The following is a 19,233-nucleotide window of genomic DNA, read 5'->3' as shown; positions in this document are numbered from 1 at the left end:
TTGGAGGTGTGTTGAACGTAGGTGGAGGATGTCCACAGCAGGGCTGTGCCATCCAGAGATATATATTTCTCTTGAGTTCCCCACTTCTGCATTTTCTCCTCATGAGTCTAATTCTCATTCACATTTTTAATCAATTTATTGTTATACTTCTTGTTCGGCTTGTGTTTCTCCTTCTTGTTCTTGTTCTTCTTCATCTTCTCCTCATGCTTCTTCTTAAAGTCATCTTGACCTTCTTATTCATGGTCTCCTCCTTCAACTTATTTTCATTTTTCTACTCCTCCTTCTCCTCCTCCATGTCCTCTTTCTCCTCGTCCTCCTCATCCTTGTCCTCCTCCTCCTCGTCCTCCTCCTCCTTTTCCTCCTCCTCTTTCTTCTTCTTCTTTCTCTCTTTCTCTCTCTCTCTCTCCAAGAAGAGTTTACAAGCTGTGAAGGGTTCTCTTCTACCACACTCTTCTCTCTAGAAATGGCCTCTGGTCCTAAGTAAACTCAGTTTGCAATGAATAGAAAGATTGGAAGCCAGAAATGATTCTTCATTGAACTGCTTTTCTCATGTACTCATCTAGGTCAGGAAAGGCCACCAAATAGGCACCCTGTGGTTGTCTGTCTTCTTTGACACAAGACAAAGAAGCCTCTCTTCTTGGCCCCTTGTGGATAATAGCTTTGCAATGCCTCCTCAGGCCAAGGAAAGAACACATGATAGGCAGGTCCACAGCCCCTGGGGAACATGAAGAACCTGCAGATTTATGCCCCATCATTACACTTTGTTTTATGCACAAGTCCCACCATACTCATCCTGGGCACTGGGTCAATGCACACTGTGTTCTGGCTCCCAGTTATCGTGAGCCCACTGTGACTCACTGCTCCCTACCCTCTGATGGTTCCACTTACTCTGATGGTTCGAGAGAATTTGCAGAAGCTCGTAGTTTTCTGGGTCCTCCTGCTGGAGCAAGTGTGCATCTAAGGCCCTGCGGATGATGACTGGAGCCCTGTCCTGGCAGGTCACCTGAGCAGGGTTGGAGAAAGCTCATCAGAGAGGGAATTTGGGAGTAGCTACCCAGAGGACAGTGCTCAAGGACAATCAGAGACAAGTGAGCTCTCAACACAAGGGCACCATCTTGATACCCTGCTACCGGAGGCCTTCATGTGATCATGTGGGGGTCTTCCTATGAGCCTCTAGTCCAATCTTGGTACAAGAGTTTGCTTCAACCTGCTATGCCCTACAGGGACAAGGGAATAAGGACCAAAAGACTTTGTACAGACACACTCTAGTCCCATCAAGATGGGAGGAATGGTCCAGTGCACTTCCATATCCCTGCTCTGGTCTGGGATGCAGCTGCATTTTTGTGTGGACCAGGCACAAACCCTAGGTGCTTTGGTCCTGACAGCCAGGGCACAACACACACTAGGACTCTTTAATGATAGGCATGGAAGCTGCTGGGCTCGAGAGTGTCAGTGCTTGCTAGGGTGTCAGGAGGTTCGGACCCAGCAGGTGCAGTGGTTCAACATAGCTCCCCTGGAGGTGGACACCAGAGTCTCATGATGGATACTCCACACCCAGGAAAATTCTGCAGAGAGAGCCGCTAAATCTCTATTCACATACATGCAAACTAGGACACTAATGGGCCCCTCCAAGGCCCCCAGTTCTCTGTGACCCACACCTACCCACCCTAATCATTCTACAATGGCTCCCTTCCCTTCAACCAGCAACATATCCCCTCCCACACACAAGAAAATGACTGCCAACTCCTGTGCTTCAACCTCCACGGTTCAATATACTCCTCCTCAATACCAAGGTCAGTAGAGGATGGCCTGTACCCTCGATATTTCTCTGACCTCCTCTGAACCCAGCACTCACTCCTGCACTTCTGACCTGCACATCCCAAAACACGCAGGCCCACTCGCACCCAGACCTGGCATGCTGCTGCTCTCCTGCCTCTCTCTTCCTCACTTTCTGCTCTCCTTCCTGACCTTCCAGAAGCTCCAGTTCAAGAAGACAGGCCTAGTCCAAAGTGTTTGCTGTGGACTCGGTCTTCCCCACTGTGGGCTCCCAGGAGACTCCCCTGCTCGAAGACTCACCAGGATGCTCCTATACTGTGTTGTCCTTTCCTTTTCCAGGTAGACGTGAATGAGGCACCTGCCTCTCATCCGCTTGTTATATTGGGGCCTTGGGGAGGACCGAGTAGAGACCCCTGATGTCCTGGACTCCGGCTCTGCCCCTTCCCTGGGAGAAGGCTCTGGCTCTGGGGTTGGCTGAGGAGCCGTGACAGGAACTGAGCTTGTAGCTAGAGGAGAAAAGATGCCAACATGACTGCCTTGCCCTGACCTTCCCACAGACAGACAATACCTCTGCTGCCAGGAAGAACTCAGGCCCTTGGCCCACACAGGACCTCTTTGCAGACTGGGGTCACTTCCTGAATGGACAAAGGCTTGTCCTAATTTCCAGCCCAACACCAGGCATACAGACTCCCTGCAGTGGGACAACAGTTGGACCTTTCCTCATATACCCTTAGGTACTCACCACAGTCCGCCTGGCTCTCAGGCTTTGCCTGGCTTGATTTGCCATCTTCAATTGCGGCCAGGAGGTGGTGTGCTTGGTGTTCCAGGTTCAAGCCTCCCAGCAGGAGCCACATGGATAGCAGCTGCTGCAGACTCAGAAAGCCTGGAGGCTGATGGGAAGCCTCGGAGTAGAGGTTCACCCAGGTCCCCAGGAAGGAAGGTGAGGCACTGTGGGGAGGAAGGTGTGGAGTCAGCAAAACCCTGGCCTTGCCTTCACCACGGCCTCCAGAGAAAACCTCTGACCCTACACTGGGGAGAGCAGTCTTTCCTCAGCCTTCCCAAGTCAAATCACCTTGCAGGTCCCTATTCTGGAAACAGGAGCCCACCCTCTTGACCCCAAGCCCATTCCATGTTGAAGTTGGTCCAGGGGTCCACCATAGTCACTGAAGAGGACAACGTGCACTTATGCCCCATGGAGTCAGGGATGCAGTCACATGTAGGATATGTACTCATGGCACCTGCGGTTTGAGGCTGACCCCCATGAAAAGGGACACAATGGCAGTCATTTGCACCCTATTTTTCAATGAATTATGAAATGTGACTGGAAACGTGTCTTCACACAGTGGGTGCTTTCTCCATGTTCATCAGTGAATGAGCCCAAACTGCTGATTCCCACATATCTCTGGGTGTGGGAGCCGCCATGTCCAAAGCCCCTGTCCAGCTATGTCCCAGCTAGGATGCTCTGTCCCACTATGGAAATTAACATGTCTTTATTAACCCAAAAGTGCTTTTCCCAAGGCCTGAGTTTTGAGACGCCTCTGGCACAGATCTACGTTCTTCACAAAGCCAATATCACACCAGAAAGACCACCTGGCCTCGCTGAGTCCACCTGGGAATGAGCTCAGTGCACACCATTGAGCTGTGGTGCCCAGTGTGTGGGGACTGCTCCACGGACCTCTGTGGATCAGCTGGAGTCAGGATGGTTTCTCTGCCTGAGAGCGGAGTTCACTCCCCTTGCAAGGCTGTGGCAGGCACCTCCAGGACTCGTCCCATTCGGGACTGACATTCCACTATGAGTGTGGTCCTCTATCTCATTAGGTATCACAAACCTTTGGGTCCCTGAGAGGTACATGGCAGCCCCAAGACCCAGGCATGAGGGGGCTACACACTTGGGCTTGGTGGTCTGGTGCTTACCTTGGGAACAAGAGATCCAGCACCTGATGGGTGGGGATGGAATCCCAGGAGATTAACCCCATGTTGCCGCTGAAATGTAGGTTCCTCCCACAAATGACAGGCAGGAGCTCATTCCTAAGCTGGTCCTGCCTGTAAGGTTCAAGGCTCTGTACCCTGAAGGGCTCCTCCGTGTTCTCATCATTTTCACCCTGTGTTGGGACCAAGAATGTTGGTTTAAAATGGAAATGGTGACAAACAGAAAAATGACTTGTGCCAATACACTAGAGTCAAAGCACAATGGGACAGTTCCCATCAGTACAAACACACACACACACACACACACACACACACAGTCAGAATAGGAGTCCTGGGCCATTCATCAGGGATCAGACTAGAGGGCCTGCTGGGCTCACCTGCCCTGTGCTACTCACTGTTACTCTTGAGCTCCTCTGCGACAATCGCCAGAGGCTCTGGCGTCTAAGATGAAGCCTCACCCAGTGCATCCACAAAAGGGCTAGTTGGCCCCCCTGAGATTCCTGGGAGCCTGAGGCTCGGCATTGTTTGCAACCACAGGAGAACATCCTTCTCCCTCCAGTTTCTCCAACCAAATGAGCTCGGATGGCTTGGTCAGTTAAGTGGGTGCCTGGATACCAGGGTTCCATGTTCTGTTTGATCCATTGTCAAGGCAATGATGTCATTTCCTGTGCCCATACCTGAGCCTCTTTTCACATAAGACCACTTTCAAAAGCCCTATGAGCTGCTGATTTCTCCTCCATGCCTAAACATCTCAGGTGCGCAGGTGTTCACCAACAACTACCCAAACATCCCCACCAGCATCTGCCCTGCTTGGTGCCACTAGAGTTCCAGCTTGGAGCCTTCAAAAATGCATTCACAACCAGTCCTTCCCTCTCAGCAGCTTTTGGACCCTGGTCCCATCATTGTGCAACTCATGGTGTGCCCAGTCTTTTCTGGAAAGTAGGGTAGCATCTAATCTCTAGGGTTTATTGTGTCTATTGGCCCATAACACCCTCTATTCTCTCTGAAACCAGAGATGGGACTCACAGGTGGCTAAAGCACAAATGTAGAGATGGGACAATCACAAGAAGGGCAGAGACAAAGAATGCACCCCAACTCAATCAGGCCTGTGTCCCACACAGGGACGTGGCCAATGTCCGTCCCATCGTGGCTGCAGTTCCCTCTCTACACCATGGCAAGTTGGAGGGGACTGAGATGCAGAGGCTGCTCCCCTCTGCCATACAACTTCCCAAGGCTTCTCCTAAGATTTCAAAAGGGCCAAGTGTGTCTAGTGTTGGGGTCTCACAGAGACTCCAAGGTACCACAGCATCCTGCTGCCCAGAACCGGTTCACCCCTCACCTCAAGGGGGCTCAGCCTCTGCATTCATGGGAATTGAAGTGGGTACAGGTGATGGGATATCACCTCCAAGACTGAGTTATGCCAAGTCTATGACCCCTGTCTGCATCCCTGTCTCCAGCACCACTCCCTTCTCTCTCTTTCCTCCCCAGAGCAAACAAATCCATTTAGCAAGTGTGTCCTGTGATAAAGACATGACAGTCACCCATCCTCTCATTGCAAAAACACTGAGGCTCAGCCAACATGGATCCTACCAGGAACACAGGCATAAACTCAGAGTCCGATCCTCCCAGCCCAGCCTCAGTGGAGCCTGGACTCCCAGCCTCCTGAGTCAAGGAAACAGAGGTGCCTAGCCGAGCCACCTTGGATGCAGCCACACACAAACTGAACTCATCAATGCCCCTTGCTCTCAGTTGTGAGTAAGAGGGGAGGTGGTGTTTCACAACCCTGGACATCAAGTGCAGTCTCCAGGCTTTGGGGTGTGCCCTGGCCTCTCTCTATCTGCCCAGGCCCTCCAACTCACACTGGCCTTTTACCCAACCTCCTCCTAGGGCCAAACTCAATCCTGCCTCTCAATTTCTTCTGCCTTCCCCAACACACTGCTCCGCAAAATGAGCAGGGCTGGCTCTCTGTTATCACGCTGGTGTCAGCAGCAATGCCACCCCACTGACATAATTCTGAGTCCCAACCTAGGCACTCCAGCTGTCCTTGCCACATGTGGCCCTGTTTGGGCTCTGGCTCTTGCTCTTTTCTTTCATGTGCATGTGTTTTGAGGTTTTGAGTTTCTCCCACTGCAGAACTGCAGCTGTGGCAGGGTAGAGCTCATGAAGGTGACATTCTGAGCCACATCCAATCCCATCAGGACTGTGAACTGGGGTGATGCTGGAACACAGTGATGAGTGAACACATGGGAGGTGGTTGGACCCACCTTGCCTCTGAGTGGTTTCCTTTCAGGACAGGAATGTAGGGATGGGAGCCCCTGGCGTGGGGTGCTTTGCACAAGGCGTGACCACGGGCTCTTTCCTGGCAAAAACTGGCTCCACTCAGCATGGAAAGCACTGTCATTCCTGGTGGCTAACAACAGCCCTGGACCCCAGAAAGGAACCCACACTCAAGATTAACGTCTGAGTGTGCGTGTCCTCGAGGAAATGAGGTCTCCTGATCCCAGGTGCAAAGGGGTAAGTCCTCTAACTCCAGGGGCCATGAAGGGACATCTGAGATTCCCTTGTCCTTCTTTCCCTCTCTGAACCCATGGTGTCCTCACACTAACCACAGTTAGGACCCTGGCCTCATTCCCCAGTTGGGATCATTAGGCTCCATAAAGGACAGTCTCTAAGATGCTCAGTAAACCACCACCCTCTGCACAACCCATAACCCTATTCACCCAAGAGGCAAGAGGATTTCTATTCAGGAAAACCAGGACAGGGAGAGCCTTTCTCAAGGACACAAGGACATTAGTGAGTGAGGGAGTGATTAATGGATGGAGAACTATTTCCACCACCAACTTCCAGGAGCATATATGGCCCTTTGGGCACAGGTACGGACCCTTTTTTTCCAATCAACTTTTTCAGAGAAGTGAGGCTGCCTTCTAGATGGCACCTCCACACTAAGGGGGTCTCCTACTTCTTCCACATGTACATATTGCAACGGGCCTCCCACTGTGCATCTGAGAACACTCTGTGGGCATCTGTAGCCTTTCAAGACCCCAGAAACCATGCGGGCACCCCAGCACCAGCAGAGCATTTGTGCACATCACAACAATCACCCCGGGTGAGAACTCTCCGTTCCACTCTGTACTAGGCCCTGCCATCTGTACTGATCAGTCCAACCCCTCTCCTTCCTGTTTCTTGATTATACTACCATGGTTCCCACACATGGATGCCAGGGTGCTTGTGGCCCCCCCAAACATTTGAGTTCCAGGAACAGTGGAATGTGTTTGGGAACTTCTGGATGACGGGAAGTCCCACCCTCCAGGGTTTCATCTTCAATGTAATGAGTGCAGAGGGAGCCAGGAGGGCTCTGTCAGGTAGAGAGAGGTGGGAGCTGATGGAGCCTCAACTAAGTGCCCAGGACTCTGGGTTCAGAGCTGGTGTTATGTGGAATTGTTGAGGGACGTGAAGAAAACCCAGCTCACTGTACACAGAGACAGCAGATGCCCTCACGTGGTCAGGCTGCTGTGCTAATCAGAGCCCCAAGATGTTCCACAGGTGTGCAGGTGGGGAACCCACGTGCCAGCCCAGGCTGTTCCTGAGCACCTCTACCTGGATTCGGAGCACGTGACTCTGCATCAGCGTCCTCACATCAATGTATCCCGGCCCCCCACCCCAAAAGTTCTCTCAGAGACAGTGAGGTTCCACTGCTCTGGACTTGCCCTTTTCTCTGGGATTCTGGGGTTCCATTAATTAGGAGGTCACAACAATTCTCAGCACACAGGCTGAGCCTACTGAGATCCCAGGAGTATCCAGGCATTGCTTCTATTTATAGTCCATCATGTCCCACCACACTGTGGACACGTATTGCACTCACCTAAAGAAACCACCAGGCCCAGGGCCTTCGTGCCACTGGCCTGCAGACACCTGGAGGAACAGGCAACCTATAGGCTGCGTGGAACCAAAGACCCTAGATCCTGGGATCTGAGCTGGACACACAGCTCATGTGCACACAGTCACCACCGTCACCGAGAGTGCAATTGAAACACCCGCAGAGTTAGCAGTGGACCTGATATGCCCACGAGTGGGGGTGAACTGCATCCCTTGAAAATGATCGTGTCCAGAGAAAGGCAAATTTTGTAGGATTTCACTTATCTCAGATTCTCAATTATCAGGTTCATAAAAAGATAAAGTACAATGTTCTTTTCCTGGGCCTCAAGGGCACTAGAATTCTGCATTGATGGCAAGAGTATGTCCACGTGACTTCTGGAGATGCATGGTGGTGACGCCTATACACCAACATGAACATGCTTAATGCCACTCAACTGTGTCCTCCAAAATGGTTTAATTACAAAACAGATGTTCGGTGTCAATTACCACAATGTAAACCCTTGGGAGACTGCTGATTGACTCATCTTAGCGTAAGTCAATGAATAAAGGTCCTAAGGTGCGAAGCTACAAAATGAGGGATGAGCATGGATGAGGATGGGCGGGAGAATCCTCCCCCTCTAACACAATTAGGGAAGGATGTGCTGCCCTCAAGTGGCTGGGGGGCCTGGGATCCTGCCACAGAGGGGGATTCCAAACCTCACATCCCCTGACCCAGGCCAGAAGACCAGGTAGAGTCCAAGGACCCTGGGGTGGCCCAATGGCAATAAAGGTCAAAAGGAACTGGGATCTGCCTGGACCCTCAATCCCCTACTCTGAGCAGGGCTGCATTATGAGGCCAGAGGCCATCCACAGCAATCTGCCTTTACAGGAAAACAGGGACTGCAGGCTGCCTCTGGCTCACTGACTCAGGATGGTGTTTTCATAAAGCAAGACCACTTCCTCACATTTGACCAGCAGCTCATGCGCTGACAGCACAATGGCTGGCTTGACTCAGGCCCTGAGAAATGAAATAGAAAATTCATAGCAAACCCATCTTCAGCTCTTCCACATCATCAGGGGGTGTGATTCATTTCCATCAACAAAGATGTCTGAAATGATGTCTAAACATGCTGGGGACTCACCTCCGTGTGGAACTTTTCAGGAAAAAGGGGATCAAATCTCATGAAGCAACTCTTCTCTCCTCTAGCCCATGGGCAATGCAAGGAACCTGCATGTTACCAGAGGCTCACTCTCTCTTCTCATGTCTTCTGGAAAGGATTCATGAATGCTTCCTTCAAGGTGAAGCAGAAGCCTGCATTCCCAGCTGCACAGAAGTGTTTGAGGGCAGTGTCTCCCTTAAAACCCAAGAAGAAAAACAGGTCATTAAACAGGCACATGGATTAGAGTACATGATCAATGATCCCTCCTCCCTGAAGCCTTCCACATGCCCACCTTCCACATTCACAGAGAAATGCTTGGCCATTCTCAAGACCAGGAGACCATGATGCTCATCACCAGGACGTCAATAGGAACATGAACAGAGCAGCATGGATTGCACAAGGTGGCACACCAAGGATCTGCAGCACAGCTGCTAGAACACCAGAGCTGAACTTCAGTATTGACTTTCTGCCACCTGCCGAGTACGATGGTAATGTCAAGCACAACATGCAGATATGCAAGTAGTGGGTGACACGGTGCATCCATTCACAGAAGTGGGCAACATCTTCATTGGAACAAGGAAGTATCTTATCCTTACTCATCAAAATCATCACAAAGAATAAAATGGATGCAAGACTTCTCATTTCACTATCATGTAGCTGTTGGATTTCCCTATTAAATAATACCTCCTCCAAAATAAAAAATATCTCAGATGTGTGTCAACTATTCGATGGATGACATTTTAAAAACTAGGCCTTTCCTTCATATTTATGTATGCTATAGCCCTGCCTAAGGCTCTTTGAGAAAGGAGCACATAGAATTGGATCTTTGAAAATCTCACATTTGCCGATAAATATTACCGACAATGTCAGGCATGGCGAAGTGAAAAGTGGGACTTTGGATACTCAAAGAATGCTATGTTGTGAGATTGGTGTCTCTGACTCATAGACAGCATGTGGTTTCTATGAAAGCTGGTGAGGGAGCAGGAGTAACGAAGCTCATGGAACAGATGACCTCAGGGAATACTGACAGATAGGCCAAACTGGAGAACATGTTCCAGCTAACATTGGTATTTGGGCTCCTGAGCCCAGTCCTGTTTTAAAAAAAGTTGCAGACAGGCAGTGTTCATGTACAAAATGTCTACCATGTAAAAGTGGGTAATTGAAATGTCATCTAGGTACACATCTGATAGAATGGTCTGCCAACCTATGGATTTCATTCTAACAAATAAAAAGAAAAACACAGACATGAGACAAAAAGATAAAACCTTGTCTTCACCAGGATGCCTAAAAATAAGTTTTATTTGCCTCATGCAAAGAGCTTTCAATAGAACTTCTGATTTCTGAATGAACCCATTCAATTTTATAATGCACAGATCATAAGGTTTTCTTTACAGAATATTCTCTTCTTCTTCTTCTTCAAGCCTCACATAGAAAATGTCTCACAGGACATAGGAGGGGAATGACCCAAAGGATGAGAGAATGGCTGGAACCGTTCTCAAATGTGCCCATGTAGCCTAAAGTTTGAAGGCACCTAATTGTACTCTAAAACAATGATGAACCTATTTGATCCATTAATTAATAAATAGCACCGCTTTACCACTTGAACCAAATCACAGAAAAATGGAAACAGATGATCGAATTCCTCTTCTCCCATCACCTCCTGGCCCAGACTCTCCCCAGAGGTGGCTCTGGTCATCTGTCTATTAGGGAGTCACCCGTGGTCCCCTATCTCTCAGAAAAGAAAATCACCTCAGCTACTGTCCCTAAAGCCAAGTGATGGCTGCGGTTTCCACACCGTGTGGATCTGGAGAGATGCACAGTGCCGCTGGACCAGCCTATGTTCAGGGCTGTGTCTGTGTCCCACAGCTGAAACATGTGGTCCAGGGTCTTCTTTCCACCCACAGGTCCTAAGAACTTGCAGTCAGCACGTGCCTCCTTATTCACTGTGGCCACAGACTTCCTGCCAATGGCCATTGCATTGTACACGTCTTATAATTTAACACGGCATTGAAATGAACTTCCTTCTGGGAGCTTCCCAGGGCACGTCCCAAGACCTGAATTTCTGTGTTGTAGGGAGCATAGCATTCGTGCATTTTTTAAGTTTCATGGATAATGTTAAATGTGCCTCCAAAGTGTATGAAAAAAGCTTATCTTCCTATCCCCTCCCAGCACATATTATCAACATCCTTAATTTGGGTAAAAAATAAATAAATAAAACACATCATTTGAGCCTGTGTTCATCTTCTTGCCAGCTGTGTTCCAGTGACCTCCTCCCGTGCATAGTGCTCATCTGTGTTTCTCCTCGTGCCTCCTATTCTACTGGGTTGCCATTTCCTCCCAATCGGTCCCTCTGTTTTGACAATGTTTGGGGCATATTTCGTTGGAGAGTAGTTTCTAACGTGGATGGTCAATTGAACCATCTTGACAGCTTTGGGTTTTGAGGATTGAAGCCAACCCTCCCCATTTCTAGGCCACAGCCTCTTCTCCTAGATTTCTACCAGTATTCCAGTAAATATTTCATTGAATTTGGTTGGTCTCTGTGTCTGGGTTCAAGACTTAGGTCCTGCACTTGCTAGCAGGGACATTGTGCTTTCTGGTTTGTTGTGTTGGCTTCTTGGGGACACTGTGAGGATCAGGTAGGCAAGGCAGGTAGAGTGGCTGGCCTAGAGCATGGCCCAGAGGGAGCGTTTGATCAACATTATTTGTAAAATGACAGCTGTCAATTATCACAACCAACATGAAAGGCCATCCTAACAATCATCATTATGAAAATATTGGTCACAATAATGTTTTCTACTTCTATGGTACATCTGTATTATACTCTCCATGAGTGAGGTCACAGGCCATGTGTCATTGTGTGCCTGCTTCTGTCATTTAGCCTGGAGGCCCCTGGCATAGTTTGCGCTTCAGGACTGGAAGCTCTTTTACGATACAGTTTTCAAGTGGCCATTGGTCGCCTGATGGTACTCCATGGGGTCATCTGAGCCTGGCTTGCATCTGGCTCCTGCAACCAACATCCTGTTTTGCTAGAAACTCCATCGAAAGAGGCTTGGAACTCCTGCTCTCTTGTTCATCTCTGAAGTTCTGCCATTTCTTCTCAGATGGCTCCACAAACCTTTCAAAACCCTCCCCTGCTCCAGGGCTTTGAAGCGGTTTCTTTGGAAGCTTCTGCACAGGGTTAAGGACAAGCCATTCCTCACATGCTCCTTCCACAGGAGGAAGAGAGGGGCCAGAGGGGCCACAGGGAGCAACCTCCTGCTCTGTTCCAGGCAGCCACTTCCAGGCTGGGGCTGCAGCCTGGGGCTCTCAGGACGGCTCTGGCTAAGGGGGAAGCCCTACCCAAGCCTGGGTCACAGCCTCCCATGCCCCAGGGCAGCTGGTGAGCACTGGTAAAGGGTGGAGGGGAAGGCTTGCACCCCAGGAGTCGGGTCTGGACAGCATTCAGGTGGGAAGAGACCACTGGTCACCAAGGGGATGTGAAGCAGGGGGTGACCCAGGGCAGCCATGAGATCTCCTCTAAAGACCACTGTGGTCCCAGCAGTACAAAGGGACTGAGTGACATTATTACTCTTCCCTGTTTTAAGGACAGAGGTGTGGAAGGGATTCCTGAGAGTCACAGAAAACGTGGCTCACAGGTTTCATTTTGCCATCTAGGAGTGACCTTGGCCGCACTGGTGGCAATTCCCCGGACCTTTGATGAGCCCCCTGGCATCCTCCCAGTGAGTCCTCCCAGGCCCAGTCTCAGGGGCAGACAGCTGCTCTGACTGCTCTCCCTGGACCTGAGGATCACATGGGGTTTTGAAATTCTTTTTGTTGCCGCACTGGGCATTGAACCCAGGGCCTTGCACATGCTAGGCAAGTGCTCTACCGCGGAGCTCACCCAGCCCTGAGGGTGACAGGTTTGGAGAGCATTTGCTACCTGAGTCTTGGTGAGGTGAATCCTCATAGCCCTGAAGTCAACACGTTTCTCTACCAGCTGCGTTTGCAGGGTTAAGATCTTAGCTTGAGTTTTGTTTTCCCTTATTTCTTCACTTCTCTCTCTCTCTCTCTTTTGGTACCAGGGGTTGAACCAAGGGGTGCTTTACCACTGAGCCACATCCCCAGCCCTTTTTAAAATACTTCATTACAGACAGAGTCTCACTGAGTTGCTCAGAGCCTCACTAAATGGCTAAGGTTGGCTTCAAACATGCCATCCTCCAGCCTCAGCCTCCAGAGTGTCTGGGATTACAGGCATGTACCACTGCCCCCCAGCTCTGCACTATTCTTAATCAGAGAACCTGTGGGGCTATGTTTACTAGGTATGAATTGAGTTGCCCTCCAGAGAAAAGAAAAAGTAACAAAGCACTGCTGTGTGGGCAAATCAGGGATGACCCCAGGACAGGGTCAGCTTTCTCTCCAAGGAAACCCCACTGCCCAAAAGGAGCCCCTTGGCCAACGCAGTGGTGCACTCCTGGAATCCCTGCACCTCGGGAGGCTGAGGCAGGAGGATCAAAAATTTCAAAATCAGCCTTAGCAATGGCAAGGCACTAAGCAAATCAGTGAGACCCTGAGCCTAAATCAAATTCAAAATTGGGCTGGGGATGGGGTTCAGTGGTCAAGAATCCCTGAGATCAATCACTGGTACCACCCCCCGTGAAATAAAAGAGCCTCTGCTAAGGACTTCCATGTTGGCTGAGGCAGCTGCCTACAGTGGGTGTCCTGCAGAATGCAGTCAATCTCCCCAGGCCTGGCCTGTGGGGAGGGGTTGGCCCGGAGACCGGGGGTTAGCCCCCAGCTAATGATCACTTGGTATTGTGGTTTGGATGTCAAATGTCCCCATTGCCCATGTGCTAAAGGCTTGGTCACCAGCCTGTGGCCCTTGGGACATAATGGAAACTTTAGTAGGTGGGGCCTCCTGGAAGGAATGAGATCATTAGGGGTGTGACCTTGAGGGGGATATTGGGACCCAGCCCAGTCCTACCCACCCTCTTCCCAGTTACCCAGAGATGAGCAGCCTCCTCTGTCATGTGCTCCAGCTGCCAGGATGTCCTACTGTGCTGTCACAGGCCCAAAGCAACAGGGCTAAGGTGCCATGGACTGAGACCTATGCAGCCATGAGCCAAAAGAAACCCTGTTTCCTTTTAAGGGGATTCTCTCAGATGCTTTGTCACAGCAACAGAAAGCTGACAGCACCCTTGGTCTGTGCCCCTGCTTTATACATAGGGATGCTGAGGGCCCACAGGAAGCCGAGCAGCCCCAGGTCACATGGTCCCATAAAAACAATTATTATCTATTCATTCACTGACTACATGGCAGGAGCTGGACTCCAGATCTCAGTGTTTGAAAAAGTTGTGTTTCCTTCCTGCCCCTTAGTCCCTCGCTCTCTCTTTTTGTATGAATCCAAGAAGGACCTTCAGGAGATTGCAATGCCATCCAGTCATCCTAGCCAGATTTGTACTTGAACATGAAATTCATGGGATGTTTCTGCTTCACATTGTGTTAGTCACTAGTCATCAGAGAGCTCTGTGCTTTCACCTACAGAGTGCCACCCCACTTCCCTGCTGCAAGGGCTCTTCCTGCCAGGTCACCTGCTGGATGGAGGGCACTGCCCAGTGCCCTAGATCTCTCCTGAATGTCCTGTGACCAACCCACTGCAGGCCAGGCAGACATCCACAGAAAAAAACAGCGAGAGGGTCTGGCGCCCCCTTCAGGTACTGTTATATAGATGCCCACAGAACATTCCTCAAACCTGCAGCAGCTTGGACTGCATCCAAATGCAACCACAGGCCGAGCACAGTGCCACCCACCTGTGATAGAGTGACTCAGGAGGCTGAGGCAGGAGGATTGTGGGTTTGAGGCCAGGTTTAGCAACTTATTGAGGCACTGTCTTAAGATAAAGAATTAAAAGGGCTGAGGATGTAGCTCAGTGGCAGAGCCCCTGGTCCAATCCCCAGTACCAAGAGGAGGTGGAGATACCAGAGATGGGAACTTATGAGTTGGGTCAATGGTAACTCCAAGCCCAATGAGACTGAATGCACAGGGGAAGCTTTAACCCGCAAAAGAAAAGGAGGCAGGGAGCTTCAGCTCCAGGTAAAGGACTAGGAATTGAACCCGGGTGCCTTACCACTGAGTACACCCCAATCCTTTTTATTCTTGTTTTGAGAAGGGGTCTTGCTACGTTGCTGAGGGTCTCACAAAATCACCAAGGTTGACCTCAAGTGATCCTCCTGCCTCAGCCTCCCGAGAATCTCTGGGATTACAGGCATGCACCACCATGCCCAGCAAGAAAGGAACTTTTATCAGTGCAGCCACACGGGGAAGGCAGGGGACCCACATCTTAGCCTGTCTTCAGGGGGTGACAATGACTTGGAGCTTTTATAGAGAGGGGAATGAGGGCAAGGGCTTGGGCTTTGCACAGCTGCCAAAGCAGGTGGTCCTGACCAGTTGAGGTCTGTCCATCTTCCCTGGATTGGCCAGGTGGTGCCTTGTCAGGAGAGCTGTGTCACCTGCTTTGGCTCTCAGATGCACATCAATCAGACCTTGTTTCTGGGACATGAAACAGACTGCATGGGGGTGGGGGTCTGGATTCTGAATTAAGAGCAACTTTCTTCTGCTGAAAATAGAGACGGGCTGCAACCCTACTCCCACCTCAGGAGCCAGGAAAGCTAAGATGGGTCCCGCCCTTCCTCAAGCCTGGGCACAGGCCATCTGCCTAGGCATTTTCTGTGTTTTTCCCATTTTTGCTTTTCTTCAGGCCAAGGAAATTCACGGATGTAGATCACTTGGGTTTTGTTTCTATAAACTGTAACCACTTCTGTGGGTCAGGGGCTTCTTCCAAGCCTTCTGGCTGCTTCTCCCCAGTTTGATCAAAGTTCTTCATTTTTTCCTTTTTATTTCTTTTTTTTTCCTGTTCCTTGTGCTGGTGGGCACTGATGCAGCCAGCAGGGTCCAGTAACAAATCCAAGGTGACTCAGGCAAAGGGGATGGATGGGCCATATATTGAGGCAGAGATGCTGCCCTTCTAATTCTGCCTTTAGCCATCCATTGGATGTCTGCGGGTAGAGGTGGAGGGCTGGAGTCCTCCTTACAAAATCCTTACAACTCAAGTCAGCAAACACTGAAAGCCCTGTCGCCCTCAGGGACAGGGCACCAGACAGTTCCTCGGTGCCTCCCAAAGGCTGCCAAGGGAGAAGTCACTTGGGGCCCGACTCCAGGAGGATCATCAAGGGGCGGGACAGGGGGACTTCAGGTAAAAAGCCGCAGCCAGCTCGCCCTAGGACCCCAGCCCTCACCAGCCCCACCGCTTTCCTGGACAGAAAGGTTTCCTCGAGCATCCTCACTGGGTGTCCCTGCAGCAGGGCCCCAAGATTGTTCTGGAAAGGGACCTGTCAGGTGGGAGCGACAGAATCTCATGAAATTTTAAGTACAACAGAATGCCAAATGACTACTCATTCCAGTGAAGACATGCTGCAAATAAGACTTAGAACACGTGCTGCAAACAAGACTTAGAAAAGTGTCCTCAGAGAAGATTCTGTCATTCTGCATTTGTTTCTGAAAGTTGAAGCACACAGTTCTAATGAGCCCAGGAAGAGGTTGATACCCAGTTGAGTTGGCATATGATGTGCCAGAGCTCAGGACTTCAGGGCTGCTGTCAGGTGGTTCCCGGGCTCTTCTGGTCCTCACCTTCACTCAGGGACTTTTTGTTAGTGATGGAGTTCAGCAATGGATTACTGGCCCAGAGACTTGTTCAGTATTGCTCCGTAGGAGCAAAACACTGTCACCAGTTGTAGGTAGCCAACTCCAGGTGAGAAACTTGATAGATGTTAATGCTCACGGCTTCACACCAGCAACCTGCCCCTCAGTGATCATGCTCTCTAAAATATACACCATGCTAAATTTTGTGGAAGCATTCTAGGTCTAGCCAAACCACACGATCTTTCAAAAACAGCCCAATAACATTTAGAGGATTCACTCTCCAAAGCAAGCTTGCCAATGCCTGAGCGCCCACACACTCTATTGGCGCCAACCTCACCTCCTTTTAGAATGCACACATCCACCAAGATACCACTGCCTGTGGTGGTTGAGCAGCCTTTCCAATGGACGAGGTGGATGTGAATGTAACACGTGAAGGAATTAGCATTTACCAACAACTGGAAGAAAAAAATCCATTCTCTAAGATATGATGACGGAGCGGCTCTGTGATCTAGACCATCCCCCTCTCCTGCATCCTCTCTCTTTTCCTCTGCCTCGATGGACCTCCAACTGAGCCCAGAAAGATGTGTCCTTTCTAGTCAGAAGCCCTGTCATGGCTTCCATTTCCAGGCCCTGATTCCTGGTTAACTGCAGCCAGAGCTCGCTTTCAAGGTACTCTCTTCAGATCCCTTCCCTACCCTAACCACAGTGTGGGCTCTGGCCCCACCCTTACTCTCTACACCACCATTCCACATTAGGGTCTTCCTGTCCCTCTCTGTGACCCAGGACTTCCCATGACCGACCCCACCCAACAACAAGCTGTTGAACCAGGTGCCATCAAATGGAAGAAATGACCAGAGATGGCTAACTTGAAGATTTCACAGAATAGTCCATGAGACAAGGAATATCGTGAACCAGTGAAATGACATAAGAGGAAGTCAATGAATTCTAACCTCAAGAGCAAATCCTACAGTACACTGGCTCTCAAATTCAGCTACACACTGGAGCCACCTGGGAGCTGTGCATAGTACTGACCGCTGGACCACCCACTGGCCCTGGGCTGATGGAATGGCTCTGGGCTAAGATGGGACACTGGGGTTTGTAAATTACCAGTTGAGTATAATATAAAGCAAACTTTGAGAACATTGCTTTTTTCCCCACATGAAGAACTGTGTGCATACAGATGCAGAAGTACACAAATCTGCAGCATAAACCTCCTTGAGGGCCATAGATTAAATGCACTGCAATCACCAGCATCCTGGCTAGGAACACCACCAGCCTCCTATTTCCACCTTCCAGGTGATTGCAGCCCCGCCATCCAAGCATGGAGGAGTCCTCCCTGCTGAGAAATTTCAGTGTGCAGAATGGAGAGCCCTCTCTCCTGGGAATCCCTGCTTAGACAATAAGTGCACTGGAGAAGTTGAAATCAAGTGGGAGGCACATGGGGAGGCTTCTTGGATGAGGCCCTATTGAAAGGAGGATGGGATCTGAGGAGTGGACCAGAGAGAGGAAAGATGGGAAGTACAGCAAGTACATTCAGAGCCGAGGTCAGGCCCAAAATACAATGTTGGCTGACAAGAGAGCCCTTGCACCAGGATCAACAATTTTGAGAAGGCAATGAGGACTGCCTGAAAAGATCAATTCCACAAAATTCCATGGAAACCCACTCATCACACCTTTCTGAAAACACTGGAAATGTAGGTTTCATGCAAGGAACTCTGGGTGACAGATGGCAAAGTTTGCCAAATGCAAACATGCCTACCAGCTCTGAGAAGCCATTCTCATTCACACTGCTTCAACCAGGGAAAATCCCCATGTGCTCACTGAGAACAAGTTAGCTTGTGCCACTTGAAGCTGCTTCAACAAACAGCTTCACTTCTGCACTTCTAAGCTGTTCTCCTCAAGAACTTTCAGAGCACAGTTCAGGCATGAAACACAAAGGGTGCCAGAAAGAGATCTCTTGAATCTAGCATCACCAACGTGCAGTGAAAAAGAGGACCAGCTGAGAAGATCAGTTCTCCAAAGTCTCACTGACATCCATTTGTCACACTCATTTACAACATTCACTTGAAGTGCAGGTGCCCACATGAGTGAACTGTTTTTTTTTTATCAATGGCACAGAGGCTTCAATGTGTAAGCATGCCTGTCACCTGTAAGAAGCAGTTTTGAATTCTTCTAGGTCCACAGGAAAAAAAAATAGCATGTGCTCACTTACAACAAAGTTAATCAACAAAGCAAATTGAAACTGCTTGCAGCAAACAGCTTCCATTCTCCCATTCCCCAGCTATTTTCAGCAATCGCATCCAGAGTCCAATTCCAGCTCAATATAAAATGTGTGCTCCCAAGGAAGCCTGTATAATTGACATCACCCAACTTGGGGAGGCAAGGGGAATGCTGAGAAGATCAGTTCTTCAAAACTCCTACTTTTTCAGAAAACTCATTGAAAGGCAGGGTACCCACTTGCAGCCATCAGTGGTTGAGAGATGGCACAGAGGCTTCAATATGAAACCGTGAATGCGAATCATTACAAGTGCTTCTGACACACTCTAGTGCAACCTGGGACACCCCAAAGTGCTCAACGAGAACACACTTTGTTCCTGCAAGTGGAAGCAGCTTGCATGAACTGTTTCAATCAGGAAATTCCAAGCTCTTCTCAGCAATCACATTCAGAGCACAGTTTTGGCCCAATAGAAAAAGGGTCCTAGCAAGAGGGTCCCACACCTACGATCACCTTCATAAGGTAGCTTCCCATCTTCTGTGTGGAAGTGGGTTTCTCCTTGGCCCTTATGCTGTAGAGGAGACCACTAGGAGCTAAGCTTCATGCAGGACCATCTGACCCGGA

At 49.8% G+C, this 19,233-nt stretch overlaps 1 protein-coding gene across 1 annotated transcript; it reads right to left on the bottom strand.

The window, feature by feature from the left end:
- Positions 1-195: 195 nt before the first annotated feature.
- On the bottom strand, positions 196-18,282 carry LOC144369238 (uncharacterized). Its single transcript, XM_078028440.1, has 5 exons — positions 8,703-18,282; positions 3,691-3,878; positions 2,519-2,724; positions 2,077-2,282; positions 196-1,003 (listed from the first exon to the last, which is right to left on the bottom strand). Exons 1-5 carry the CDS (start codon positions 8,742-8,744, stop codon positions 806-808), a joined length of 840 nt encoding a protein of 279 aa, XP_077884566.1. The 5' UTR covers positions 8,745-18,282; the 3' UTR covers positions 196-805.
- Between the last annotated feature and the right edge of the window lie 951 nt (positions 18,283-19,233).

Source organism: Ictidomys tridecemlineatus, chromosome 12 (genome assembly GCF_052094955.1).
Source record: "Ictidomys tridecemlineatus isolate mIctTri1 chromosome 12, mIctTri1.hap1, whole genome shotgun sequence".
Taxonomy (NCBI): Eukaryota; Metazoa; Chordata; class Mammalia; order Rodentia; family Sciuridae; genus Ictidomys; species Ictidomys tridecemlineatus.
The sequence above is the reverse complement of the archived record's forward strand: the minus strand, read 5'-3'. Positions and strand labels throughout refer to the sequence as shown.

Excerpts from the sequence above, each read along its gene's own strand:
- LOC144369238 (XM_078028440.1), bottom strand. The coding sequence starts at position 8,744 with ATGAGATTTGATCCCCTTTTTCCTGAAAAGTTCCACACGGAG. Across the intron at positions 3,879-8,702 it reads CTGAAAAGTTCCACACGGAG|GGTGAAAATGATGAGAACAC; the intron begins GTGAGTCCCCAG and ends GTCCCAACACAG. Across the intron at positions 2,283-2,518 it reads TGAGAGCCAGGCGGACTGTG|CTACAAGCTCAGTTCCTGTC; the intron begins GTGAGTACCTAA and ends TTTCTCCTCTAG.